This window comes from Planococcus citri, chromosome 3, assembly GCF_950023065.1.
Source record: "Planococcus citri chromosome 3, ihPlaCitr1.1, whole genome shotgun sequence".
Taxonomy (NCBI): domain Eukaryota; kingdom Metazoa; phylum Arthropoda; class Insecta; order Hemiptera; family Pseudococcidae; genus Planococcus; species Planococcus citri.
Genome location: NC_088679.1, coordinates 40424389 through 40445456, shown reverse-complemented (window position 1 = coordinate 40445456; position 21068 = coordinate 40424389). Strand labels below are relative to the sequence as shown.

Genomic DNA, 21068 nt, shown 5'->3' with positions numbered 1-21068 from the left:
TTATTTATTTATTTATTTATTTATTTATTTATTTATTTCAAATTTAATTAAGAATCGAAATAATTGCCGAAATAATTTATTTTTGAATTTTTTGTTTCCGATCAAAAAGTTTTCTGCTGCCTCAGTTGCCAAAATTCCTACCTGTGTTAATTTCAGACAAATTTCTTTACTTCGGTCCTACTACATTTCTTCTCCGACAAATCATTTTTGTATATATTCGGCATTTCGTTAGCATGAGATTGTGATGCAGTGCAAGTTATATTTATTCGTGTGCTTTTCACGATAATTATTGTAATAATTTAATTGTTAATATAGTGTCCTCGCAGTCTCTTAGTGTCACAAGTGTCAAAATCTGATTGAGTGCTAATACCATCAGTAAGCAATGTCAAATTTTGAAATAGTTTCACCGAAACGTATAATTTTTTTGACCCTTCCTTGCTCACATTCAGTCACCTTGAATGTTTGATGAAGTTGGTTATAGACCTAGGTACCTCTATGTACCTACTCAATTTAATCAATGTAACTATAGCGAAAAAGAGTTTTTTGCCAGATACTATAAAATATCACCGATTATGTAACCAATACCTTCATTTACGTAAGCTTACTCAAGCTATCATCGCTTGATTACGAGCAATTATCAAATAAATTACGATGTATTTTGAACAATTAATTGAAAATTCCTCCATCATTAATAATACCCATAAAACTGTGCATGCGTAATTCTTAAAACATGTTTAGTTGTTTACGTTTAATCCACACTTCATTGAGCATTTTCCCTTCGAACAGTAAATTCACAGAAATAACTTGAGAGTTAAGATCTTTTACCAGATAGTAATAGTAAATGTAAGTGAGTTCGAAATATACCTGTACTTTAATTTTATCTATTGAATTACTCTTCACTCATACAAGTATAATGCTGTTGTAAATCTCGCGTGTACTAATTATGTAGGTAGGTTTAATTTATTAATTCATTAAATTACGACGACGAATTCGTGAAATAAAACAAAAAAATTGAAATTTAAAAAAAACACGTTCTATTTAGCCACTAATCTACGTTCGGGTAGTTTATCGCAGTTTAAAATCATAAAAATAAATAAAATCGTCGACTGTTGAGCTTTTTAACCCTCAAATGACACACTTATATTTTTTTCAAGATTTTCTTGTACTGGACTGACGAGTGACTTGATATCATGGCTACCTGATACATGTGCGTAAATGTTCACCCTTTCATTTGACATGTTTGACACATTGCCTACTTTCATATTTTAAGGGGCAAAATTTTTTGAAAAAAAATACAATTTTTTCATATTTTGTGATAATTTTTCGTAGCCAATCGACAGCGACTGGAATAAAACTACCGCCTGGTAAATATTTATGTATCCATGCTCTACTAATTTATGTACAACAACTTGCCTATTCTTCTCATTTAAGGGGCAAAAAATTCAAAAATAATTATTATTTCACTCGTTTTAAAAAATTTCTGCCCCTTAAAATAAAAAAGTATGCAATATGCTCAACAGCGGAATTGAAGCGCAAGACATACACACACATGTACCAATAGTCGTTCCCACCCGAGCGCTCTTTCCTTCCAGCGTAACGCATCGAAAAAACTGGTGTGGTGAAATTCACCACCTTGTGCCATTTAAGGGTTAATAAGCGCGCGATGTCAACAACACTAAAGACACGAGTACTCTTTATGTACGAATGAAATTTATTTGTCCCAGTCTTGGGCAAATGTAAGTAAAGTATACTCGAGTAAATAGGTAAAATAGGTATTGTAAAACTCATTAATATTCCAACCATCGAAAGATGGTTGGTTTTGAAGGGATAAATTTCTGGAAAGGACAAAAAGTCCATTTGACAACAACGTGCATAGAAACAGGCCACGCACGGCTACGCACAAAATAATGGAAATATTGACGATGCCTTACGTCTTGGGTATTCGGTTCTTCCTTGGAAAACAGGATTGTCTGTCATGTTACCGACAAAAAAAAGCGCGATGGAGCAGAACTAGTTGGAGAGAGAGAGAGACGAATCCATGAAGAAAGAAAGGAAATAAGGAGGCAATGACGATGATAATAAAATGTAGAGAAGAAAAAAGGTTCCATCAAGAGAAAAAGAAAAGCAACACCGCGCTAACGTCGGTCGGTAAACTGGATATAGTATAGAGGATATCTGGAGAGAGACTTGTTGTTATTGTTCATCATTCGAGCGGGTCGCGGGGATATGGTTTGGCTCCGTAGTGTAGACCTCTCGCTGAGCTTGTGAAGAAGCCGACAACAGATAATAACAGGAGGGGAATTGCCCCTTCATTTAATACCTGCTGCCCCTTCATTCATTCGATCTTATACCATACCATCATCCTACCTCTCCAGAAGAACAGTTCCAGTGTTTCCCATCATACATGCAATTAAATGGATATGTAATGAAGATTTAACGCTGATCGGTTATCTTGTGGATGCGTTGAAAAGATTTTCACCTTCGAATTTCCTCGTCTCTTCCATTCGGTTACATTTTAAAGTTGCATTTAATGTGGTCACGTTTCGTATGTAAATTGCTCGATATGACGATACACCTAGCCTGGTTGATGATAGTCTATAGGGCGCACCAAATGCGAAAATTTTCATCAAAACTTGTAATTCATCGCTGATGTCAGTGATGTCTGTGTGCACTGTACACTGGCTGCTTCGCAAACAGTATTCTATCTATTTAGGTTGTTTATTGCGCAATTTTTTTCTCACAATATGCACGACGTGAATTCAATTTGCTTATTTGAAAAGAAACACGTGAGGAAACATAAAAAAGTCAACTACCAGCATCAATTTTTTTCCTCATTTGCATATCTATTGTTTGTTCAATTAACCAGCAACAAATTATCGCGTATAATACATACATTGTCACGTTACAATGAGTAGGTACAATGGCGGTATAATTCAATGCGTGATCATCATGTCTCATGTCTGCAAATCACCTTTTATCAATAAGTGAAAAAAGCAATGTAGGTTAAGTCACAGCCGATGTATCCATCAAATTAACGGCTGAAACTGAGAAAAAAAGTCTTCTTTAGGCAACTTTAAACTGATCATATTTTGACAGAAACGAACCGAAGCAAACTTGATGAGTGGGCGAAAAAAGTAAATGGACACTAGAAACCCACCTTACCTACTCTCAGAAATGTCACAAGCCATGCATTGATGAACGCCATTATCAATTTTTTGACACATATTTGATAACTTTTAGAGGCTTTAAGCTGTTTTTATTTTAACATTTATTTGAAGTTGGAATTATGAAGAAAATTAGAAGTTCTCCTTTTGCCTCTATAAAAGTGTGGAGATCCGATTTTTAAAATTATTTATTTAAAAAGAGCGTTTAAAAAAGTCGTTGAACTTTCACCATGAAATCTCATGGAACGAACAATTCGGCTTCATTAGTTCACTTTCTGATTCGAGTTGGCGGGGAAATTACTGAAATTAGGATCTTGAAAAGCATTCAACTTCTGAATACCGAGGTACCCTTCCACATTTTATCTCTATAATTAAGAAAAAGTTCAGTTCCTAAAAATTTAAGATCATGATTGTGGCTTCTTTTCACTATTTTAGGTATGAAACATTTAAATTTTTTATTCTTTCTACTTCAGCTAGTGAGTACCTAGTAATGTTTCATTGTTATACAATAACACACTTTTTATTTTGGTAATGAGTTAAGAGGAACCAAAAACCAATTTACGTTTACAATGCTTAACTTTGGATACCTATTTCCAATTTTTTTTTTTTTTTTTGGCCTAAAATATAAATGAAGATCAAAGAATGAAAAAAGTTTTACAAGAAACTTGTGGGAAAAAACTTCGTAATTTGAAATTAAAATTAGATTTGAAAGATACGTTCTAGGTTGTTTCACGATCAGTCGATCAGTTTTATTCATTCATTTTTTCTGGTTGGTAATTGAACACTCAAAATTAATTTCTTCTTTCTGCCTATAAATTTTTCAAAATGCCAATGATAAAATTTTGCATGAGTAAAAACTATAATCATAAAGGCAGGTGAGTTGTGAGATAGTTGTGAGTTTTAGTTTTTAATATCGAGTATTGAGTATTTTATAATAAATTTCCATTACGTCAATTTTTACAAAAAAAAAAAAAAAAAAAAAAAACAGGTTAAATACTACGTGTGTTATACTGTCATTGAGCAATATTTCAAAAAATTGGCTGATTGACATTTTCACTAATCTATACTTTAAAAATAAAACATGCAAAGTTATATCCCACCGTGTTAGTTGGATATTTTTTCAATTCTATGTGCTGATAAGGCAAAAAAATTGTAATTGGTGAACAAATTGTTGACAAAAACTTGACAAATTTTATTTTAACTACTTAACTAGTATTTTCGTTCGTATTAGTTTGAATTTTTCGGCGTGATTTAAAACCTAAACGGTACATTACTCGTACATACATACTACATAAGTACCAAAATAGGTAGGTAGGTAGGTAGGTACATAGGCAGGTACCCAAATAGATCATTAAGGCCTACTCTAATATCATATTTCGTAATTCGTATATTTTTCTTCGAGTTTTTCGTTCACTGACTCTGATTCACAACATATGCAAAGTACGAAGAAAAGGCGATAAATCAAAAAATTATTCTTAATAACCTCGATATATATAAGAAAACTTAACGGTTTTTGCTTGAGATCCAATTACTTACTTAAACATGATACAGACAGTTAATAAATTCTCTTGTATAAATCTCGTTCTCGTTCGCGTTTGCGCTTTAGTTTATAAGCGAAGTAAAATGAACAAATCTTATTGAAATACAAACCAATTAGGTAGATCGATACTGTATAGTGAAAATTTTCAACTAAACATATTCACAAATGAAAATACAAGTTTTAACTTGGGAGAGCGAACGCATGTATTATACATATGTAGTTCGCCTATATTAACGAAAATGTTGCTTTGTTTGTAAAGAAGCCGACAAAAAATTCCTTACAATTTGGTAACCCCTTGGTCGTTGTATCACTGAACCGAACCCAAACTAACTTGTAGGCCAAGTGATACCGAAGAAGAGCGAGCCGCCTTTCGTGTAAGAACAACCAAGAGAGTCCACGTTACTTGTTGGCTGTGTGCTTCTCATTATAGCACATGTATTATGTCGAATAGTATACAATTCTTGATCGTGGAGTGATGTTGTGAATATGTGTGTGCTCTGATGATCGGTTTTTTTCATTCGCGAGTTTTACTATTTTGATGCGATGTAACTATTTTTTGAAGTGAAGTTCGAATTTTTGTGTCAATTTCAGTGTTTTTGTTTGTTTTATTGGTGTTAAAATTTTTTTCCAATTGTGGAAGATTTTCGTTGAGAAATATTAGTATTTAAAATGAGATGGTGATAAGTGTGTTGAAAGTGTGTTTTTGAAAACTAATGTGCCTTACATTTCGTACAAATGTTTCCTGATCACGAGATGGCAACCAACATTGTACGATGGATGAAAACCAAGCTGCACGGATATAAATCATTTGCAGGTATTTTATTAATTCTATTTCAACTTCCAGTCATCTTTTTATTCCAATGCGATTTGTAAATGTGCTGAATTGGCAGTATCGAGGGGGTAATGAAACGCACTTTCCTACTACGTGGTTGAGTTTACAAGGGATGCTCTGGAGTAATTTGCAACTGGTTTCTGTAATCGGCAGTTTGCTCCCAGGATTTTCCAAAACATTCTCGAAGGAATATGTATTTCTACCTTGACATTTTCAATTGTTGGTATCATCTTTTTATTCCAATGCGATTTATAAATGTGCTGAATTGTCAGTATCGAGGGGCTAATGATGGCCCACTTTGCTACTACATGGTTGAGTTTGCAAGGGCTGCTCTGGAGTAATTTGCAACTGGTTTCTGCAGTCAGCAGTTTGCTCCCAGGATTCTCCAAAACATTCTTGAAGGAATATGTATTCCTATTTCCTAACTTAAAATTTTCAATTATTGGTATCGTGCTTCATCTCAAACATCTCTGTTCTCGCAAAATCAAAATGATTTCTATTTGAAGATTTCATCCTGAATGGTTCACTGTGGATCTCTATAGAAGCGCCTCACAAGATTTCCTTTTTTGAGAATTTGCTACTGGGCTTTCCTTTATTGCATACCTGCTTGTATTTTTATAGTAGAATTTTCACCATATGCCTCTGAAAAGTTGCTATTCTTATCAATCTCAGCGTGAGTTCTCGCCAGATTTTCCGCAATTTGGAACAATCAAAGTTGGACTAATTCCCCAAAACAACGGTTTTACTAAATTTCATATTGTTGACCAATTGATACGATTGCAGATAGTGTGTATGGTGTGAATGAATGACTAAATTGAGTAACAATCATCTCACATTTTATCTTTTTACCACTTCGCGGTTCGACAAGAGGAGGATAATGTCACATGTAAACAATAGGTATAATATCAGCACCCTTTCAAAGCAGCGCAGTTGACTATTTTGAAAAGTGATGTGATTAAACAGATTAGCCTTTATTTCAAAGTGACATAAAAGGGATTCAATCGTTTGATAAAGTGAAATTGACTGTGATAGGGGTGCAAAAGCAAAAGCAGCGGCGTTTGCTCAATTACCGACATTAGCTTGACAATGTGTTTGTTGTGAAACCTGAAAGGAATCGAGGAAGTTTTTTTTTTTATTTCCAAACGACCACAAGTTTTAGCAAAGCGGTTTGTGTTTTCATGTTTAGCCAACAATTGATTAAAGAGTACTTGTACCCGACTTGTAATTTCTTCGTGTATAATTACCAGTTGCGTGATTTTCATAGTGATACGTTTCAAGTTGACGGTTTACCATACCTACCTATTACTATAAGCATTAGAGGAAGTAATAATGGTGTACCTTTTGGCTTTTATAGTGATACTTTCCAATACTATTAATCTATCGCTTGACCTAAATTTCTCAAAACATCGTTTTACCCTCTCAAGTTCAATAAAACATCAATTTGATAGCGTGTTGGAAAATTGATAAAAGTAATTAATTTACAATTTGTTTTCTATAGGTCATCGTGAGTCAAATGTACTCATTGGCTTGTTTAAATCGTTGTTCTGAGAATATCCACATTTCGAGGTTAATCAACGTGCGTTGTGATCTGATAATCAAAAAGTGAAATTACAAAAATCGAAATTTATTCCGCGAATCAACTTTAATATAATATGTATTTCGTTGAAATGTTCCATTGTTAAATTTAAATGAACCCGAAAACAGAAAAATTCTCAAATGTACCGAATAACATATTTTCTAAATCCAAACGCACCTTTCATTTTGTAGACCTACATACCACCTGTCAGCGTTGCCAACCCCTCCTTCCAAAAATTCTTGGGAATCATCATTGAAAAATCTTGAGATTTTTTGTCATTATGGGTATCATTGGAAAAGGAATTTCAAGCTCTTTCTACTAATTTTAATTAAGTTTAGTTTTTTCAAATTTTTGGGAAAAAAACGAAAATTCTTGAGATTTTCTTGAATTTTTTTTGGGATTTCTTGAGATTTTAGGACACTTTTAAGGACGCATGAAAAATCTTGAAATCCCAAGATGAACCTTGGGGGAGGGGGGGGGGGTTAACAACACTGCTACCTAGTGCCTTTGTGATTGATGCAAAAAAATGTTGAAATTCTTCGTTAAGTTTTCATTATATCACCCTACACCCAGATCTACGAGTTGTAATTTGTAATGGATACTCTTGAGAAATTTGTTCAAGTATAGCTTATTTCGTGAGTGAAAACAAAGTACGAAATCTTGAAGACATTTACCAACTTTCAACTCCCATTGGGCTATCTCCGTTGAGAAAACCAGAAATTCCTTATACCACCGTCCAATGTATATTTTTGTGCTTACTGACATCACTGAGGAATCCTCAAAATTCAAACATAGAGGTTTTCTCAATGTTATATATGTCAGTTAAGAATTGGTTCAGTTTTCTTAGGCTTCTGGCAACTTTTGAAAAATTGTAGTGATTGCCTAACTATACCTAAGAAAGATACCTACCACAGAAAATATACATATTTTCAAAGACATGTTATGGGCCCAGGGCCCAGGCCCCAGTAAATAACCTAGCAGAAAATTCTCGGCTATATCTTCGCGTTTGCAGTTTCTTCGATCTGAAATCTAATAAATGACGTTGAAAAAAGGGGCTACCTTTTACAATTCGTGTTTATTTCAGTGTTTTTAAAACACGAAACCCTTGTTTTCCAGTACCTACTCGAGTGGAATTCCTCGAAAAAACCATAACTATAGAAATCCCATAACGCGAACGATTTTCAGAAACTCGCTGCTACACGACCTAACGATTAATTAGCCTGAAAAACACGTCTGTATCCATCCATCGTTGTTAGAGCAGCATAATTACGTGTTATACAGAAGCGAAATAAAGCTGTGTTGAATTATGAGTGATTGTTAGAATTTTGGCATCGTTTACTCTTCTAATAACAACGTGGTGTAAAATTAAAACATACACGAATTTTCGGATATTCGATGGTGAAAAATTTCCAAGTCTCGAGTAGATACGTTCCTTCTGCCAGACCAATACTTGAAGACTACTTACACTTACACTTATAGTCTATATATGTAGGATTTACTCAAGCTCGCGGTTTAAACAGTCGAGTGAAATGTCCGCTATTATCTAGTTAATACTCGCGGTTTACCCGTCGATAGTTTTATCAGCAATAAGGAATTAGCAGTTTCGTAATGTATGGTATGTTCAAATAGCACATACTCGTACATTACACATAAAAGTGTCGGTGTCGGTGTCGGCGGCGGCGCCGTTATCGAGTTGACAACGCCTAAGGCGCCAAATCTTAAACCGTTCAAAGCAGTTTCCCGCCTAATATTGAATCTTATCCAAGTTGATGCATTGTGCAAAGACGGTACCTCGAGTTTCGCTTTTGATGCTCAATCTAAAACTAATAAAAAAACCATAAAGAATCAAGTGTTTTGACGTAAAACAGCTTACGATTATTTTATCTCGTTGACTGAATTATTTTTAGAACGGTCGGATGTGTCGGATGTGTATAGTGTGATTTGTGTATGTTTGTAAATGCGAATTGTCTAGGTAAACAATTCTCAGCTATATAAGACCCTGCGACGGTGGCGGCGAAAATTTCACCGAATGTGGTGAAAATTCGGTTTACCTAACTAACAACTTACAAGTTTGTTTTTTGCATATGATGGGTTCAATTTTCGTCCAGAGTTTTTTTGTTTTTCAAGTTCTCAAAACTTGACCAACGTATTGTGTATTTAACGAGAAGTGCCAATACTAAGTACATACCTTACACGTGTGGTTTTCCTATCGTGTATGCGTTCAAAAGTTTCATGTTTGATAAGAAAGTGTGTATGTATCGTATGTACGAGTTTAAATACGCTATCAGTAATGGTTCGCTATTTTTTCGTACTGATCAAATTTGAATGGTACCTTACCTATTTATACGTTGTTGAAGAACAAAATGTGTAACTAATACTATTGGTAAAGTTGTAAGAAAACCGATTGTAGTAAGTATACTATAAACGAGTCGTTTCAGGGACCATCATTCCAGCTAGGTAGATTCCTTTCAGGTACACTGTGTGTTGTGTACTTTATCATCCTTCCCTTTTCCAAAATTATAGAATCACACTACTGTTCGTCAACGAACATCGTCAAGTTTTACTCCATTCATTTCTATAGGCAATGCAACTACAATAACTAAAGAAAAAATCAAATCTAAGTTACACAAAATAGAAAAGTGAACTGCCCACGATTATAAGTATAACTTACATATGTTGATTTTCAAAGCCAAAATTACATATGCAGGTGGAAACAACCGTCCAAATTGGTAGAAAGAAAGTAGGAGCCCGATAAGGCCATTTTTTGGGCCCCGCACAGTTATCGGCTCGACTACTCTTAAAATGTTGTAATAAATGTCCCAAATACGAATCCGTGGTTAGTTAACCCAAAATTACAATTTTTTGGGCTCCAAGGGTTTCCAAAGTTGTGAATAGAAAAAGAATTTTAGGAACCACTGAGCATTATTTTCAAAAACTTTTTAAGCGTAAAATATCTGTTTGAACCCGATAAACGTTACGCGAGGTGATTTACCTATTTTTGACCCTCAGTGGCAGAAATTGGAGGGGTTTCAATTTTTGGAAAATTTTGGAATCGCCATTTTGACCTTATCCCTTTGAACCCCGCTAAAAAGCTTTTTACAGTATATTAGTACCTGAAATACCTTCATCCTACCAAATTTTGTGCTCAATAAAATTTTCCGCTGGTACTCAAAAATCTAATTTCCCAATTTTTCGTAATTTCGATATTTTGGGAACCCCTGGCAAACTGGAAACCTGCGATTTGCGCCAAACGTAACGTTTTGAGTTATGTATTCAATAATCTAAATGAAAAAGTTGAATTAAGCTCCCTGTATGTTCGTAATTTTGAACCCTTTTTTTAGAGCCCCCCACTTTGGGCACCCTTGAAATGACTCGCAATGGAAAAATTGAATGTTTCTAAACGTCGAATTTCATTCCCTATTTTCAACAGCTTCGACAGCTCACAAGGAAAAATCTTCACATCTCACAAGAAAACCTCGTTACTTCGTCACCTCCGATTTGGCAGAAATTTAACATACTTAGAGTTGATGTCACCAACACCACAGAACCAAATTTTCAGCTGCTGAAGTTGATTAGAGCGCTTTTTGGAGCGATTCTAGTATGCTGGAAAAAACTAATTTCTGCTGGAGGCTCCAGATCGTCCCTAAAATGATCACAGTAAATTCGGGAGGTCGACTTTAGTATCCAAACTAAATTTCAGATTTTTATCTAGTAGTTTACCATTTTTAGGAAAACTTTGTCAGTAAATAGGCAATTTTAGGTCATTTTCAAAAATTTGTAAAATCAAATTCGGTAGTTGAAAATTTGGTTTTGAGGTGTGGGTGACATGAACTTTTAGTGAGCCAAATTTCAGCGACGACTGCGACGACGAGGTGACGAGGTTTCCTTGTTTGTTAGCCAAATTGGAATAAAAAAAGGATAGAATAACGTTGTGGTTTTCGATTTTGATCGAATTTCGTTTTGGAATTTTGAGGAATTCTTAAAGCATGAAAATGAAAACTTATGCTGTAGTGTTTTGTTTGTATGCAGCATCAGATTTTTTTAACAAAAAAATTTCATTTCAGAAGACTCGTCCTGGGTTTGTATAGAAGGTGTATCAATTTGGATTTTCTATCTTGTTTTATAATTTCTTTTTGGAATTCAATTTTTTCTTCAAATAGTAATTTCTCAATTTATGCTGTAAAATGAGAAACTTACTGCTTAATTTCTATTTCAAATTTAAACTCAGAAACATGATCATTTTATTAATTCTCGAAAATGTTCAAAAAATTCCTATTTATATGTAAGTACGCACCATTTTTGTAATACTTAACCAACAAACCAAAAATTGCAGAACCAAGTAGTACCATGCAGTTTTCGATCGGGCCCTACTATCCGTTTTATATCTTGACACGATTGAAAAAATAAGAATAATATATCGACCTTGAACTTGTAATTGACTGGCAAAAAAATATAGGTTAGCAATTTAGATTTTAAAATACAGAATACCCGTTGACGATACGGTAATCGAAGTACAAAAACTTGTTATGAATTCGGTCCATAGTTCGGACCTTATAAAATACTCATACGCTCGGGTATATATCAATGGGTGTTCTTATCAATCATTCATATTCATATCATTATATACTCACTCACTCATACGATAGATAATTTGAATCGTATACTTTTTCGCACAGCCTATCGCAAATATTTGCCCTCTCTGTGAAGTATAACCCGTCAATATTTGTTTTCAAATCGATTATCTGATTTTAATTATTTTGCTAGTTTCGCTCTTAATCGGTTTACTTAACATAAGGCCACGACTTCCACTTCCAAATTGTATACTTTTTATGTTTATTTTCGCCGCTCTCTCAATCAAGTATTTGGAAATTTCTACGGCGAATGTTTGATCGTACAGCGTACTATAGAAAACCAATGGAAATATCCTTGATTTGTTTTTCGCTCTTTTTAATGCATCGAGTTTAATACTCGTGTCTTGCTATGTATAGTGATACTTCGTATGTGCATAAAATTAAAATTAGCGAGTACGTGTAAGAAATGACGCGGCACGGTCAGAATGGCTCCGAAATAGCGCACCGTTTTCAATTAAACCGTCGAATAAATACGTAATTACGTCGGGTTATTGGTTATTGAAGAGTGCACGTTGATTACGTAAAGCCTATCGTATTGATAAGATGTGCTCGTAATTAAACCACGATTAAGAAATTGACGGTGTTATCTCGCCGCCAAGTCTGCTGGGATTCTGGGAAAACGCCGCGACGGGTCAATATTAAATTCCTATCGAAACGGAACGACTGATCAGGTACAGGGTGATTCGAAAACGAAAGAGTGTATTTACCTTACTGTGTGAAGTGTGAAGCAATTTTTTAACGACCAGACGCGGCAGCCGGTCGTTGGCGTACTTTTGATGAATTCTCAGACGTCAAACGAAGTAGTATCTTCAAAGAAATGTGAGTTGTTAAAATGTCCTCTGATGAGTGAGAGGAATTGGTAGACGTTTATTATCATGAAATTCGTCTAATGATATTTGAAAGTATTGTTACCTTCGACTTCAGCTCATCTATGATTTTGGTTCAAAATTAAAACAATATTCTAATTTTCAGTGTGGGGTAGGGAAATTAAAATCGTCCATAAATAAAGGAAGTAGATAATTAGGTATTCCTATTTTTACAACTTGAAATCAAATTTTCGTCAGTTTTTCCTTTTAAAAATATTTCTGAGTAAAGCTTTGGTTATAACTTCTCTTGTTACCATATGGTATGTTCCAGGCAAGTAAGCTGGTTCAAACAGCCTATCGTGATACTGGGTTTGAAGGTGGGACCAATCACAAAATTCGTTTTGGGACCCCAGGAGTCAAAATTCATCAATATTTCGCACGTCTGATATTTTTTTTTTTTAGCCGAAATACATACGTATAAAATGACATCAGCCGTACTGATTTAAACAAAATTCGCTCGAATTCGGTATTTAGGCTTGGTTTGGCGTACAAATTGAAGAATTTGAGTGAGGATGACCTTGAGTCAATATTCGCGGGTATTCAAATTTTTGGGAGGTGGTAGAGAGGGGTCAAAAAGACCAGAAAAGGCAAACAAAAATCCAATCGATAGGAGATTAAAAGTTGTTTAACATATCCAAAAATCAGGTTTTTTTTTGATACGAGTGTTTTAAATGGCCCACCTGGTACATTAATTCCTGTGCCTTGTTTGATACTCGAATTCCAAATTTATCTGGAAACATCGCGGAAACATGAAAAAGATCAATTCAGCGACGAATAAACGTACTGGTGTTTCGCAGACTGTACTAATCTCATTTTACACAGAAATAACCACTGGTTAAGATTGTCAGTTTTCATTTTAAAAAAAAACGCTTACGTACTATAATTACGAGTACGAATACCTCGTAATATATGGCGGCGACGACGATGCAGACAAACATCGGTTTCATTTATGCGAATAATTTTACCAACGTATGAATAAATATGTAATATGCTTATTACGTAAAGATAATCTACTTATGAATACGAACTCGATTTTACTTGGATACATGATTTAAAAGATGACATTGGTGTTAATCCATCTGATTGTGAGTACTCGTGATGCTTTTAGTCTGCTTAATAATTTTGCAATAAAACTTATGCCTACTCATTCGCTGATTATTTTGTAAATGAGCTGAAATTCGTACTTAGGCGTTTTTACGTGATAAGTTTGTAGGTATGTAGAGGTACATATTAGCTGAGGTACATACCTATATAGAAATGCATACAATCACTCGAAAAAATGCTTCTTTAAAAACATTAAATGAGGGTAATTCGTCAACTTGATTAAAATTGGAAACCGCCCCATAAGAATTCTTTTGTTTAATAGTTAGGTAGCGTATAGTTTTAGTATCTAGGTAATGAAAACCTAACTGGTTTACTTTTACCGGAAATCATCCGTCGTCTTGGAATGTACCCGCTAGACGCCGAGATACAGTATAAGATTTCTAGGTACTATGAAGTGAGACGAAATGATCGCGTCCAACTTGAGATGAAATTACCAGCTAAAAAGGAATCACTGAAAACCGATCATATCAATTGCAGTACCTAACTATTCAGTCTGCACTAAACTAAAAGATCATCGGAAAGGAGGGGAAGTGACCTGTTGCGAGATCATAACTGTGCGTAGGACTCCGGACTCGACGATGGTCTGGTTGGCAAACACATTTACCGCCGGTGTATCGGATTGGTTGTTGCGCAAAGGACAAAGGCACACAACATGTTGCACTTTGTTGTAGATCTCCTTTCAAAGGTTTCATTTCACCATTTCACCAGGCGATGCGGTACTTCAAATGCAAAGAATGCGGGGTTTCGTACGCATGCGCTGACGCATGGGTGGTCCACCGTTTTAATGCGTACTTTGTATGCGTAAAACCGTAAACGTCTGTTGTAATTTTGGGTTCCTTTTGTCGATATCTTTTTATCGCCTTGTATGTATTTTCGATGTGTAAAGGAATATTGTGGTCATATATAGGTAATATAAATACGTACGTAGGTACGTAAAGAAATACGTATAGGTACGTGGTTGTTTGTACTTTCTGCCGCGTTGATTTCTCGGAATCTTTACGAGCTCGAATAAAATTACCAAATTATTCGTCGCTAATGAAGCGGTAGATTAACCGAGTACCTTTGCTGTGGATAATGAAGCACGGTGCCTTTCGTCTTTGTTGTTGGGCTCTATGTATATCCGGTACCGATGTTTGTAATTAGAAAAAAAAAAAATTAACGAGGGATTTGTATGATATCGATGTGCATGTGTGTCCGATTTCGATGAAAGCGAGATCGATAACAAAGTTATACCTCGTGTATGGTAGCTTTCAAGTGGCTCGAGATATTACGTATTATTCCTTAATTTTTTGATTCAACTTTGTCAACTAGTGCAATTTTTGCAACTTACAGAGATCTCATTTTGAGTTTTCTTTTGCTGTACTTATTTGGAAGTACATGTATTTTAGTATGTCTAATTGTCTATGTACCAGAATGTACCTAGGTTCCCGGTTCTCTCAACGTTCCTTCCTCCTATCCTCATTCTCATCCAAGTTAACCAAGAAATTGATTTTCAGTCGAGAAGAATAACAAGTGAATAATAGCAGGGTGGGTTGTTTTTCAACTTTTTTCGAATTTTGATGGACCATAGCAAAAAATTATGGCGAAATGACCTCTATGAGATGCAGGAAAAAATTCAAATTTTTTGGTAAACGTTCAAACCCCCTCTCCCCCTCCCCCAAGTGCAAGCTCAAAAGTTTTCAAAATTTTCAATTTTTTTTTTTGAAAAATTTTGATGAGTTCAGATGATATCTTTTGTCATTTTAAGTAGGTACGTATTTGTATATGATCGCTTTTAAGCCATTACAAAAGTTTTAAGTTTCATTTTTGCCGAATGCAGGAGTTCTCAAAATATTCGTTGTTTTCTTTAAAGTATTATAATTTTGTAATCGTCTCCTTAAGATTGTAAAATTATAATAATTGAACAATAGATTCTTATTTATACGTGATTGTGAGCACTAATAAGACCACCTAAGCTAGAAAACAATCAATATTGTTTTCGACACTTACAATTTTTTTTTAAAATTTTCAAAACTTTGAGCTTGAACCGGGAGGGGGGATTAAACGGTTACCAAAAAATTTGAATTTTTTCCTGTGTCTTATTTAGTTCATTTTGGGATAATTGTTTGCTACGGTCCATCAAAATTCGAAAAAAGTTGAAAAACTACCCACCCTAGTAGACAGTCATGAATTTGAAATCCTTCATCAGGAAATTGAAACAGACTCACACAATTGAAAATTTTAAGAGAAAAAAAACATTAAAAATTCCAAGTGTTTTGAAAAAATTTATTCATCTTTTAAATATCAAATTAATTCAATTTTACAATATTTGAATAAACTGTTTAACTATTTTCAAAAATTTAAAAGATTTTCTAAAATATATGACGAAATTGCCGATAATTTTTGTATTTTTCATTATACAATTGGCCCTTATTAATTTTATTGCAATCGTGATATTTTTTTAATGAATTTTTTAAAATTTTCGTTCATTTTCTCCATTCTTGTCATTATAATAATTCTAAGGGTTTCATGATGAAGCTCTTCCTACTTATTGTGGAACAAATTACCTTCGCAAACAACATGGAATCCTGTGAGACCGGGGATGAAGGAAAAGGATAATTCCGCCAAGATTTCATCAAATAACAAGGAGAGACCCAGATACACTCGAGACGAAGAATAATCGACATAATTTTTGATACGTTTCACCATCCTCGCCGTTGGTCCATTAGTTCTTTCCAAATGAAAGGGAATGTTCCAGATTTGTGGCAATAGAAATTCTGTTCATTGGTGTAATTCGGGCCGGTTCTCGGTGCCTGTGTATCGGCATCGTAACGTTATTAAGTAGCATCGAAATGTACAAACGCTGCGGGATGCGATACAGAAATATATATATGAAAAACCACTGGAAAGAACAATTTTTCTCTGGTTGAAAATTTAATTTCACGGATATCGGATATTAAAAAAGTAACGCGTCTACGCATGGTATGGCAATTGGCATTGAAACAGAGAGCCAGCTAATTTCCAACCTAACGTTGCGTTGATATCATCCACCGCCACTCGCCAGCTGCCTTCACCTTCGCCTTCGCGGCCGCCGCAATTACATGGGACGAGTTTCTCGTATGGTAAGTCTTTCTAAGTATGTGGATGTGGAAGCTAAACTAGCTAGATTTCTCGGAAGGCCTTTGAACAACGCCAGGTCTCAACAATAATAAACAAGAACCCTTCGCTGTTGAAATTACTCGGAATTAGCCTTAAATATGGGCGAATCCGGCGAAGGGTGAGACGGTACGCGAATCGTATTGTGTAAGATATACACAGGAACCGTTGATCGTGGGCACAAAAGACTCGTATTCCGTCCGGTTCTACAAAAACGCTTTAGGGTGTACTCTTAACAGATCTCTCGCTATTGTACAGATTTTAAAATATCCACAAATATTCCACATTATCGTGCTTATGCGAATGTATTATAGGTACCTACCTCATGTATACTTACACAATACCAGAGTTTGGAATTTTCGCGTTTTTCTCTCCTCGCTGCTTAATCGTAAAATGCACAAAAGCCTCGTGCAATTTTTTTTCTACCCCCAGATTTCGGTGATTGAATAATCATACTTTAGGCGTTCTTCTGTGTATTATGGTCTGCAGTTGATATCGATTTTACATCATTGCGGTATGGTACGAGATCAGTCTCTATCGAATTGAGCAGATATTATTATCCGATGTGTGCAGAGGTGAAGCTAGAATGAAAGTGAATCTAATTGTATGGAGTGAGCGTATCCGATCGCTGATGAACTTATAATATTTACTCGCTAGTGAGACAAATTCTTAGCTAAAAAATAATTTCTACAATTTGTGAGATGTTTGCAAGGTAATTTACAAAATGTGACAGACCTTTGAGGGTACATTTTCGAGTTGCTGACCTACAGATTCGGAGATGTCAGCTGCTGAAGGTTTCTGGTGAAGTCTCAGCCCTATTCGGATGTAGCTGCGCACATTGATAAGCCAAGGTTGCATTGATAAAAATTTTCAAAAAGCGAATTTTTTTCTGAAATAGGTCTTGATTATACTCGTAAGCTTACGTAAGAGTTCATTATCAATGTTATGACTGATAAAACTGCCACGCAATCAAATTATCATTCGAATGAGTAGGTAACCTATAACAGTTACAAGTTGTAAAAACTTATACTCCCAACGTATGTACTATGGCATTTATATAGTGAGAGAAACGTACGTACAAAAATCCATCTTCATCTTCCCACCAACTACCGCTAGCAGATTGGCTAGACCGGTGCGATAAAGCATCGTCATCAAATTCCGAATATTCTTTCTCGTGTCTAATGCATTATCGTCCATACTAAAATGACACCTACTGCATGTAGGCAAGGTATATGTTGTATATGACAACATATCTAACCAATCAGTGAATCTAACGTTCGCATCTCCATTGTAATGCACATCTCAGACCTACCAACCTACCTATATCTTCTAACGTTATGCACCGGTAGCGCACAATCGTATTATTACCGCCAAGTCGAAGCCGCGAAGCCGCCGTCTGTTGTCGATGTAATTTATATTTTCGAAGAAAACTAATCTATCACAGGCTGGTATAGGAGAAATAGCCGAAGCAATTATCTCGCGTAGCAACCCTACAGAGAAAGTTTCTACGAATAGGGTTAAAGGATCGCCGTTGGATATTGCCTCGAATTAACACTGCATACAAACATGTAACTAATACCATAAAAGAAGTCATCGCCGGATTCCAGCTGGTTGTAATTTTTCGAATACATTTAGAGAAATACTCGAGTAGGTACTAAATGAAATAAGGACGATGGAAGTTTTTTTTGTTGTAAAAATTCGTCTTTTTTCTGTGTTTGTACCTACTACGCTGAAAATTAAATGAAACGAAGTTTTGGATTGACCTGGAGACGAATTTAGTCGTGTAAATTTATCGCCTTACTACCCTTCTTGGTAAAAAGTCATTTTAGTAGAACAAATTGCCAACTCTTAGCTGAAAAAATTAAAAACTCCGCGTCTAGATGACTCAGAAACTGAAGTAAAACAAATTACGCAAAATGTGCAATGAAAGCTGATCTGAGTCGGATTTCTGAATAAACTTGAAAATAAATTTTGAAAGTATTGGAAATATTTGTAGTATAGGTAAGCTGTTTTACAGTTTCTTGCAGAGGTCTGTAAGTCCAAAACAAACAATTTTTTTTTCAATATCTGTGAAAGCAGTGAAAGCGATTTATGATTATTATAGTTCTGCATTTTAAATTAATGTGAGCTATCAGATGATTGCCAATTCACTAACGATTAGGTATGTATTTTATGTTTTTGTTTCAGGTGAGTTCAAATTTCTGTCATAATTGAGTAGTAGAACATGATGAGTAAGTCAAAGTGCAACCTATACTATTTTATACCATCATCTATTGAATTGAAGTTCATGGAGCGCACTAAAATTAGGATTGATAATTTTTTCTGGCATAAGCAAGAAAGCTTGAAAACTTGGATTTTTTACTTACAGAGACATGCTCCTAACTTATAGCCAACAGAAAGTATAAATAATATTATAAAATTGAAAAAAACTATGTCCCTTTCTGTACTTTCATTTTTTTTTCAACATAGAAAAAAACAGCAAAACTGAAACTGATATTTAAAAAATGGAAAAAACCTAAAACAAAAACTGAAAACTGAAAAAATTGAAACTTTTATTTATCTAGCCCTGCCAAAAAAATCAGAACTACTTTTCAAGCATAACATTAAGGTGAACAAAAAATATTCTTTTACAAATAAGGATAGTCTATCTTTAAAACTGAAGTGAAGGCAGTATATGGGCAAAATAAATTTTGAACTTCTGGATATGTTCTGGCTCTTTCAATTTCAAAGAATAACAATTTAACAAAATGTTTTTGCACGTCTCAAGTTTCAATTTTTAAAAAATTCTGTGGAACTTGTAAAAAAAAATTCAGTAAGGTAGTTTTTAAAAATATATTAATAATTGCTGTTTGCTGAATAACTTCTTCGGTTCTGAAGAGAGACCATGTTTCGTATGAGAGAACCTTTTTTATTTATCTCAGAAGCAAATGTAAAAATCAATCATCTGTATTTCATAAATTTCAACGCGCATAAAAATATTTCAAGAAAGTGATTTTTTTTTCAAACCATTCCTTAAAAGTTTTCAAAACTGGAATTTTGTCGATGATGAAAATTCGTATGGTGCATGTGTTACTAACTGCTTTTACTATGTAGGTATACTTCTTAAAGAATTGGTCACATTGTAAGCCTATAACCTAACCTAAACCTTTCTGGCTTTCTGTACCATCAAGTCAACACACTTGGTATCCGAAGTTACAACTTGTGACTTGTGACACTTTGGGCATCACGGTCTATGTCTCCTATCGATGGATTGTGACGATGAAGGCAACTTCTGCGGCTATTATAGATTAGAAGCAACTCGGAATTTAAGTTTCTCAGTAATGTGTTTCTGTTGAATATCTTTCTCAAATCTACCATCATTTATCATACTTGTTCACAGTCCTACTTGAACAGTATACGCAATGAAACGGTCCAGCAAACTCCAGATATGCTCAGCACCCAATTGTAGATAAATTGATGTAAAATCCTGCTCGAATCACCCAGTACCATATTTTATGTTACTAGAGAACGAAAAATCTTAACCAGATGTGTGCCCTTCTGTCGCTACTTGCTTCATTATACGAGTGTGAAAATCGATCTTTCGTATCAGACGACGACTGGAAACGTACATTACGTACTCGTACTACGTAGCACGTTACGTTCTACACCGTATATCGTACCGTTTATGAATTAGTACGTTCGTAAATCATTGAAATTCTCGAATAACCTTCATTACTTAAGTTGGAGCCATGTAATGACGTGACACTAAATTGGCGCTACAATTATCGTTATAATAAACACATCATCAGCGAAGCGTGTTGCAGACTAATGTAACCTATAACTCAACGGTACAATTACGAATTTTGAAAAATTTTTACAGCCAGACTTGAGTTATGTGCATCTGCATGTTAAGTGAAATACTCACCATGTATTACGGGAAAAAATGCTTTCGGTGTGCACCTCCATTTTCGCCTCCCCCGCCCCCTTTTCTATTATTTGTACTGGTGTGCTATGTTGTTGATTTTTTTATTATTATTTTTAGTATCTCTCTGGCGTGAGGTAATTAAAAAAAAAGCATGTTTTTCGGTAATGAATTTTTTTAATTTTAACGAATTCGCGAAAAAAAATAAAGGCGAAAAAATTGCATTGTATAAGGACTGTTAATGTCCTTCCTTAATTACGCAGAAGCTCGCCAGTATTACGGTGTTTTAACACGGATATACGAGTATTTTCGTATCGGT

The 21068-nt window shown here is 34.8% G+C and overlaps 1 protein-coding gene across 4 annotated transcripts in view; it reads left to right on the top strand.

The window, feature by feature from the left end:
* The window catches only part of nkd (naked cuticle), a 70908-nt gene that overhangs the window by 21880 nt on the left and 27960 nt on the right, over positions 1-21068 (top strand). Inside the window, exon 1 of one of the 4 annotated variants that reach the window (XM_065354505.1) lies at positions 5063-5518. The exons of 2 other annotated variants lie outside the window; for them this stretch is intronic. In XM_065354505.1, coding sequence (XP_065210577.1) covers positions 5440-5518 — 79 coding nt within the window. In that variant the 5' untranslated portion in view covers positions 5063-5439. Of the gene's footprint in view, positions 1-5062; positions 5519-21068 lie in introns of those variants that run through there. One more of the 4 variants, XM_065354502.1, reaches the window with a different exon arrangement.